This window comes from Hydractinia symbiolongicarpus, chromosome 4, assembly GCF_029227915.1.
Source record: "Hydractinia symbiolongicarpus strain clone_291-10 chromosome 4, HSymV2.1, whole genome shotgun sequence".
NCBI lineage: Eukaryota > Metazoa > Cnidaria > Hydrozoa > Anthoathecata > Hydractiniidae > Hydractinia > Hydractinia symbiolongicarpus.
The window spans coordinates 25,222,609-25,231,579 of record NC_079878.1 but is presented as its reverse complement, the minus strand read 5'-3'; the positions used below and the strand labels follow the sequence as shown (position 1 = coordinate 25,231,579).

Below are 8,971 nucleotides of genomic sequence, written 5' to 3'. Positions count from 1 at the left end.
CTGCTAACAAAAAATACAGCCTATCATTCATAGTTAAAAGTCGCTCGGTTGAAACGTTTACGAGCTTAAACAGCATTTAGGTGACAACAAATCAAAATTTTGATGTCACCTTTATGTTCAGCATAGTTTTTTTGTTAACTGTGCCAAATTTTGTCGAAAATAAAGTAGTTTTATTTTTCGGAGTAATTTTGGCCTAAAATGACATTAAGGTAAAATTTTAATGTCACCATCATGTTCGGCATACTTTTTTGGTTAACTTTGCCAAGTTTTGTCTAAAATAGTTTTAATTTTTGGACCAATTTTGCCCTAAAATGACATTTAAGTTACAAAAATCAAAATTATGATGTCACTATTATGTTCAGCATATGTTTTTGTTAACTGTGCCAAATTTTGTCGAAAACAAATACCAATTTTGGCTTGAAACGTCATATAGATGACTTCCAAGTACTTAGAGAGTTTAGGTATGAAGTTTATTGTTGCAATTGATTATTTCGGACATAGTTAGTTACGAGTTAGTAAAAAAAAGAAAAGAAAGAAATAATAGTTACCAAGATGAGATTCGAACTCACGACTACTCCCATGTCGGTGCTCAGAAAGGCAAAAACTTCCATTCTTGTAGGACACATTTGCGTTTTAATACAAGCTCATGAGCTTGTAATAAGACCCACATTACCATGGAATGTATTCTAATTTTTATATCAGGTATACACTATTGCACCATATTTCTTTATAGATCAATAATACAAATATGTGGCCATTAATCTTAGCTGGTCTTCGAACTTATTCACCATACATTGTCTTTCCAGTTGCACTTGTTGTTGGAACTGTTGGGTGTTTTACTGAATGGCACTTTTCTGATCGAAGAAGAGGAAAGATACAAGCTCCTAGTACACTAGATGCAAGACAGGAGCGCAAACTAAAGGAGAAATCTTCAAGTGATGTAGATGATCTGAAAGTTCAAATTTTAGATCGCAACTTGAAGAATCCAGATATTTATAAAAGTTGATTTGGTGTTTAACATTGAATGCAACTCCGTAAAAATTAGCAAAAGATCAGAAAATCTAATATCAGATTAATGTCATGTCTGTTTGCAACACAGTCAGTTTTTTGTGCTTTACAAAATTGTTTTTATAAACTTGTATATTTAATAATTCTCTGTTTTTAGAATATGAAAATTATTTTATTCTTTGTATATCTAATTATGCTGAGTCTTGACAAATGTATTCATATATAAATTTATGTTACTACAAAAACGTTTAAAATATTTCACGCCTAACCTTTGTTTGGATAGAGTCTCTTTGGATATAATATTTTCAAACATTATTTAAACATTAAATAAACAATATTTGGTGTATTTTTAATATCGTGATCATGAATTTTATCAAACAAGGAAAATTAAGCAAATTGTCCTAAGTTCTATTTTTAAATACCAAATTTAATTTTTATAAAAAAATTATGAACATCTATGTTTTTGGAAGATATTTCTTTTGTTTGGAATTTCAAATCTGCATTGTATAGTTTACTATCTTCTCAACAATTTCATTTGTATACCAATTTGACAATTTTTTTTACATTGACATCAACATGTTTTTAGAATTTTGAAAAATATGAAACCTCTGGCTTCATTGGTTGGACTGATCTTGTCATTTTTGTTTGGAACATTGACTTTATATTTTGTGTCAACATTTTTACCAAGTTCGAATGGGAAGTAAGTATAGTGTTAATAGTTTATTCAGTTTGATTTTGTAGCAGAGTTTTAAAATTCATTTTTATTAATCCACAAAACACTGTAAAGTCTTGCGTATAATAAAACTCATACTCAACTCTAAATGGTAATGTTGCACGTATAATGTTGAAATTAAAGTTATAACATAAAATTACTCGTCTTAGGTATGTGTTGTCGTTTCCAAGCAATCTAGAGAACGTGAAAAGTTTGGTGGAGTTTTTTAAAGATTACAAGAAGGAACACCAGTCAGCTGTTGTACTGATGTTTTGTACTGCTTATCTTTATAAACAAACGTTTGCAATACCTGGCTCTGTTTTCATGGTAAGCTAACACATAACAATTTTACATGTCGTGTAATATAGAGTGGGGGAAAGTTGTTGAAAATGATATGCTTGATTATGAAAATAAAGGGGGAGGAGTTATTGAGTATGATGGATGTTTGTGGTTTTAAGAGTTTTATTTTAATTATTTTGTTTTTATTTCATGGAATTCTATTCAGATCTTTTCTACATTTATATTTAGACGCATAGTCCCACACAAAAGTTATTGCTGACTATCAAACGCTCACAAACGTAAAACTTAACAAAACATTTTAGGAAATTGATGACGTAATATGTAAACTGTCCCATTAAACAGATTTCACTGACGAAATTTCCAAATATTTTTAAATTTGTCTGCTCACAAGTTTTCTGATTTCAATAGTGCTAACATTACTCTGAATTAATAGGCATGTACAGTTGACTCTCTCTATCTCGAACTCGCAAGGGACCAGAAAATTTGTTCGAGATAGAGAAAGTTTGAGATAGAGAAAAATTGACAAAAATTGGATTTTTTCGTAAAAAACGTATTTTTAACCTTCAGTGTATCGGGAGTTGATAGAGGTCAATGAGAGATGTTAAAATGTTAATATTCAATGCACAAGACTTCTTTTAAAATAAATACATAAAATAAATTTACAGCTTCATTTAAAGAAATCGGTTATGTCTTTTTGTTTAAGTGATGCCACTCTGTCTTCATTATACATTTTTTCGAATTTGGAGATAAGCATTTGCATTTCATTGCCTTTTTCGCAACACATTGCTAGATCTTTCAAAAGATCAATACTACACTCGACTTTTGATCTTAATGGTTTTTCGACAACTATATCAAATGAATCATCCTCCATGTCACTGCCATCGTCTTCAGCTTCGTCGTCCTGAGATTTCCGAAATTCATCAATGATATCCTCATTAGAGATTTGAGGGGCGGTTGCGATAACCTCATCATCCAAGGTCACAAGATCATTAGCACTGAGATCATTTGGTACCAATGATGGATTAGCCTCTCTTAAATCATCCAAACTTTCTTGAAGATCTTTAAATGGGTCATCCGAATCAGCAATAGCATCCTGTTGTCCAGTAGAAGAGATTCCAGATTTCTTAAAACAATTGATGATGGTTTGTTTAGTTACAGCCTCCCGAGAATCAGCCAGTATCTTCATTCCGCTTAAAATTGAAATCTTTGGCAAAGGTTTGTTGTTCTCCAAAGCACTGCACAGCAAACGTACAACTCTCCTTCGGTAATGCGCTTTTAGACTTCGTATGACACCTTGGTCCATCGGTTGCAACACAGACGTTGTGTTAGGGGGCAAAAAAACGAGATGAATGTTTGTTAAGTTCGAGATCGATGGGTGTGCTGGACAGTTGTCGATTATAAGAACGATTTTTCTCCCGTCTACACGAAACTTTTGGTCCAGTTTCCGGACCCAGTTTTCAAATATTTCACTATCCATCCAACTTTTCTTTTGTGATGTGTATTGGCAAGGGAGATGTTTGATGTTATTAAAGCAGCGAGGTTTTTTTGATTTGCCAATGACGAACATTGGCAACTTTTCTCCAGTAGCACTTGCTGCGGCCATTTCAGTGAATCTCAACTTGCTCTTCTTCCCCCCAGAACACTTTTCTCCTTTGAGGTGGTATGTTTTCTCGGGAAGACATTGGTAAAACAAACCAAATTCGTCTGCGTTGAAAGTGTCCTCCAATTTGTAATTCGACAGAATGGTTGGGAGCGTGGTTTCGTTCCAGGAGCTTGTCATTTGATTTGTAACTGACTTACATTCACCACCGATAACTTTCAAGGAAATGCTGTGCCTGAAAAAGTAAATAAATAAAAATGTTTCGTGTAAAGCAGCCCTTAATATTAATTGAACATAACACAATCGAACATAAATTTTAAGATTGGTTCGATTCGATTCTTATCTGTTTACAAATTATATTGTTGAACACGTGGAGTGTAGTAGAATCTGTAATGAGCAATATGGCTATAAATTTACTGGGACGAGAAATTGAATTAACTGAAAATATGCCACTCGTCGTTTTGTCTTCCACTGACATTACATCTTACATAAAAGGGTACCATGTTTACAAAAGTTTATGGACACCAGTCCAACAAGAAAAACTACAAGGAGAAATGGAACCTCACAACCCTGTCGACAAATACGCTGTAGCCGTTAAAAAAGATGGGAAACTAGTCGGACATTTGCCGTTAGGAGAAAATGGAAAGTTTGCTAAAACCATATTTTATCTTCTCCGTGCTGATCAATTTGGGAGATGTGATATAACTGTTACTGGAAAGGCAGTTAATCTTGGAGATGGTGATGGAATGCAGGTCCCCTGTGTTCTAAGCTTATCCAGGCAAAAGTCAATGGTAGAGATTTTGAAAAAACAGAAGCTGTAATTTTAGTGTTTGATATGTAATCACGTTGTTTTTATACACGAAATGAAAATTATAACTATGTTATTTACCTTTTTTCCATTTGTCCAGCCAACCATCGGAAGCCTTGAAACTTGAACAATCAAAGTTTTTAGCAAAACTGAGTGCCTTTTCTTTTATCAAATTGCCATCGATCGGAATGTTTTGGCTTCTTTGAACAGTAAACCATTTGAAAACAGCCTTGTCTATCTGCTCATAATCACAGCCTCGAACCTTTTTCGAACCAGACGCGGTTTTTTGTTCTTCCAAGCTTTGTAGGATCTTATGTTTTTTTTTCATCCAAGTTGAAATTGTATTTTTGGGGATCCCGTATTTTTCTGCTGCCTCCTTGTTTGACATTCCTTTCTCGATTTCCCGAATTATTTGACATTTTTGAATTAAAGAAACGTTATTGAGTTTTCTTTTTAAAGCCGACATCTTCACCTCAAGAAGGTTTCTGGTTCAAAACACTGTAAACAATGTTTTGTGAGTTACTTTAGAATTCGAACGTCAAACATTTTCGTTCGAAAATGGAACATTTTAATTCGATTTTTAGTGTAAATAGGTTCTTAAATCCGGAAAAGTTCGAGATAGAGAGAGAAACAGTCAGACGGGACCGAGATTTTGGTTCGAGATAGAGAGGTATTCGAGATAGAGAGGTTCGAGATAAAGAGAGGAAAATAGCTTAGAGCCTACACAAATGTCCAAGGGACCGAGACTTTGGTTCGAGATAGAAGGTAGTCGAGATAGAGAGAGTCAACTGTATATACAACATAATTTTTTATAATTTAGAATCTGTTAGCTGGTGCATTGTTTGGACTTGAAAAATCAGTTGTAATCACGTGTTTGCTTACTGCCTGTGGTGCGTCGTTATGTTTCATGTTATCCAAATGTTTTGGAAGAAGTATACTGCTATATTATTTTCCAGACCGAATTAAAACATTAGAGGAAAAGGTAAGTTTTATTTGTACATAAACATAAACGTTGTACCCTTCAAATGGTTCTGTAGGAGAACATTGATAAAACAACATTCCATCGCACGTGTTATTATTTTAAAGAACATTATAAGGTAACCAACCAAGAACGTAAAATTCGATGTTCATAAATACATGGAAATTGCCATATTGTTTTTAATTTTAAAATCTCATGCCTGTATAAAATTTCAAGATTTTTTGTTTTAGGTTCATACCAGTGAAGACGGTTTATTCTTCTTCTTGCTTTCTTTGCGATTGTTTCCAATGTCTCCCAATTGGTTTCTCAACATGGCCTCACCTATTTTGGGGATTCCGATGACATATTTTTTCCCATCAGTATGCATAGGTGAATATGTTTTGTTTCTGATTATTATTTTATTTGTACCCACTTGATTACTTTTAAAGATGCAGAGAGAAAAATATATTTTTTACTTAAAAACCAAAAGTCAAACTAAAGTTTTAATATGTATTCACCGGTATTAAAGTTTGGGAACACAAGTATAATAATGATAAATGTTCTGGATTTAATTTAAGGTTAATAAATTAAATTTGTGGTGCATTTAATTTCGTGATAAAATAAGATTATTGGCTTTAACTCAATTTTAGACCTAAATGGTCAATGTCGCCAAATTTTCTCCGGGTTGAAATTTTTACGAAGAAGGTATTAAATTTTATGAATTGTTTTGTGTGTGAATTATTGGCGAAGAAATTAGCGCGCGTTTATTTCCATAGTCTGTAGAATATGCTACTAAAAAAACTTGTTGTTAAATGTACTTTACTTTTCTTACCCTTTTAAGATCACTGAAAATGATAACGTATTTTTAACGCCAGTTAAAGTTAAGGACTATAGCATGTCATATACATCTTGTCTTTCACGGCGCAATTTCTTAATAATGATGTAAAAATTATTCATTGCTTATGTAGATAAATTGGATTTATGTGACTTTAATGTCAGAAAATTGTATGGTAATAACCTTTTACCGGAAACCGTGAAATAAAGTTCCTGTGAACTCTGTATAAAGATCTTAACCGTGAATTTGTGTTCACTTTTTAAATGCCTAGTGTTTTATTTTTGTTGACTTCAAAATAGAAAACTGATCTCAAGCTTGGTTTGCAATAAAATCCATAATTGTTGTGATCTGTTGTTGTGAAATTGTTGCAGTGATAAAAACATTTTGTAGTGCAAAATTTCTTGTTTCGATTTTGTTATACAACATATTTTTGCAATAAAGTTGTAACATTGACTCGTGCAACAAAATTTGGGTTATTTGGAAACCAAGCTTTACGCGAAACTCATAGGGAAAGAAAAATCTAATTGGATGATGGAACACACTAACTTACATTAATCGGTTTTTTTTTTTTTTTAGGTTTGATGCCATACAATTTCATTTGTTGTCAAACGGGTTGCATTTTGTCTGAAGTAACATCTCTAAATGACATTCTAACTCCAAATATCATGCTCAAAATGAGCCTTGTTGCTGTCTGCGCTGCATTACCTGGTGTTGCTGCCAAAGTGTACAAGGTAAAAGCGAAGCGACAATAGACAAGATGATGTTAGAAATAAATATTATTATGAAATGAAAATTTTTTTGAAAAAATATGTGCAGATCAACGTACATTTTTTGTTATATCTACGTCAAATTAATTAGATTTGATCGCTTCATGTTTTTGAAAAGTTACGATCCACATAATGTTCTGTAAGTATATTGACTTTTTATCGTTTTGTTAGTTTATTTACTTTTTATAATATGTAATATATTTTTATAATATATATTATATTTCATAAAATTGTTCACTTAGATAAAATAAGTTATTTGTAATGACTTTTGAACTTTTTGACATTTATCCCAAAAATTATTCAATATTTTTTTAGAAATACCTCGCAATTTCATCTAAGTAAATGTCTTCTTGACTTCCATTTTTTAAAATGAGATATTCCGCGCATAAAAATATTTGCGACACGCGCAAAAAGGTAGTATTTACGCGCGAGAGGCTCTGCATGAAAATCAAATATGCGGGAAAATTCTCAAAATTTCGTCATGAGACTAACCTAGAATATCTTGGGTTGATCACATTTGCCGAGGTCTCGCTGGCGAAAGATTTCTCATAAAAAGTAAAATACATTTTATTAGAAAATTTATGAAAAGTTTGCCATAAATCATGTTTTTTTAAAGAATATAAAATACCAACCAGGCTTTGCGGGCGTAAAAATACATCAGCCTGCCTAACTAACCTAATCCGGTTCCGCCAGGACGGCCGGTTTCATGTGATCGGCCGGTAAGCTTTGCTATTCGGTTGAATGTGACAAAAAATATGAAATAAGTTCTTCATTACATGTTACGTCGTGTGGAAACAGGAGTACAAAAGTTTGCGGTTTTTGATGAAAACAAAGCCTTAATTACGTGTTTGATTTCGGCCAGCGAAGGCGGAATCTTTAAAATAGCCTGAGAAGATAGAAAGATAGAGACAGCGCAGCTAGGCTGGAGGCTCGAAACTTATCCAGACTAAATTTTTTCTGAGAACGAGGCAAAATGAGTTTTAAGCCAACAAATATCCTAACAGTACAACAAATTGTTTTATTATGCAATGAACAAAACTTTATTTTAAAGTTTATATCCTATCGAAAGTTAAGGGTTCGTTACACGTAGCAAAAGCAAATAACATACAAGTGCTTGTGCAAGTACTTGTACAATGCAATACTATGTGTAACAGCTAATATTATGCTTTGCGCATGGGCTTGTACAAGAACTTGTGCAAGTTCTGATTTTTTTAAAAATGATTTTAAAAAATCGACCTTCGCTATAGCAAATGAACAATAGGTTGCCATTAAGTTCGGAATTTTAATCGATCAATGATATTAGACTTTCGTTTTCATTGTTGTTTTCATTATAATTTTTCATTATAATGCCAGTCAAAGACATACAAAAGAAAATGGTCGGTTTGGGATTGTATTACGGTTAATTAAAACAGAAAGTCCGAGTTTCAAAGAAAAGTGGAGTAGGTTCGGATGAGGTTTCCATACCCCCCCCCCCCCCCATGGCATTTTTATTGGGAGATGGATAGCTTCTTTTTTGATTAGATTACTCCTTGCGCCACAGAATCCAACATTAATGTGGATCCGAATATGGTGATGATGAAACTCCTACGCCGGCGCTCAACCATAAAGCGAGAAAAGTCATCTAGTGTCAAAAAAATCAAGATGTATCTGTTGCAGACAAAGTTATGTTAAAAGCGTTATAGCGATTGGATGAGGCTCGGCAGACGCCTTCCGCAGTTGCAAACCTAAAACTGAGTTCTAATGAAAGCGAAACCCAAGAACAATTGTTTGGTAGAATGATTTTGAAAAACTTGCTTGATATAGAAAATATATACACCCGAGAAAAGTGATAATAACGGAAATGTTCAGCGTCATTTAATCTTAACTCACTAAAGGATTCTATTGCAAGCCCCTTTCGTTTGTCTCTCTAATAACCATAGTCGCACGCGTTGCTTTCTTTCTTGCACTGACCCGTATTCACTTTTACTGCCAGCAGTAGCGCCA

The 8,971-nt window shown here is 33.3% G+C and overlaps 2 protein-coding genes across 3 annotated transcripts; both read left to right on the top strand.

Annotated features, from left to right (window-relative positions):
- LOC130642009 (small integral membrane protein 12-like) lies at positions 1-1,192 on the top strand. The gene has a single exon (XM_057449076.1). It carries the CDS (start codon positions 749-751, stop codon positions 1,004-1,006), a length of 258 nt encoding a protein of 85 aa, XP_057305059.1. The 5' UTR covers positions 1-748; the 3' UTR covers positions 1,007-1,192.
- A 217-nt stretch (positions 1,193-1,409) lies between these two features.
- LOC130642008 (transmembrane protein 41A-like) lies at positions 1,410-7,331 on the top strand. Of its 2 annotated transcripts, none has more exons than XM_057449075.1 (5): positions 1,410-1,708; positions 1,912-2,047; positions 5,249-5,410; positions 5,638-5,776; positions 6,798-7,331. In XM_057449075.1, exons 1-5 carry the CDS (start codon positions 1,608-1,610, stop codon positions 6,971-6,973), a joined length of 714 nt encoding a protein of 237 aa, XP_057305058.1. In that variant the 5' UTR covers positions 1,410-1,607; the 3' UTR covers positions 6,974-7,331. The 2 variants fall into 2 exon arrangements, with proteins under 2 accessions (XP_057305058.1, XP_057305057.1); XM_057449074.1 differs by having other exon boundaries at positions 1,417-1,708; positions 1,891-2,047.
- The last annotated feature ends 1,640 nt before the right edge of the window (positions 7,332-8,971 follow it).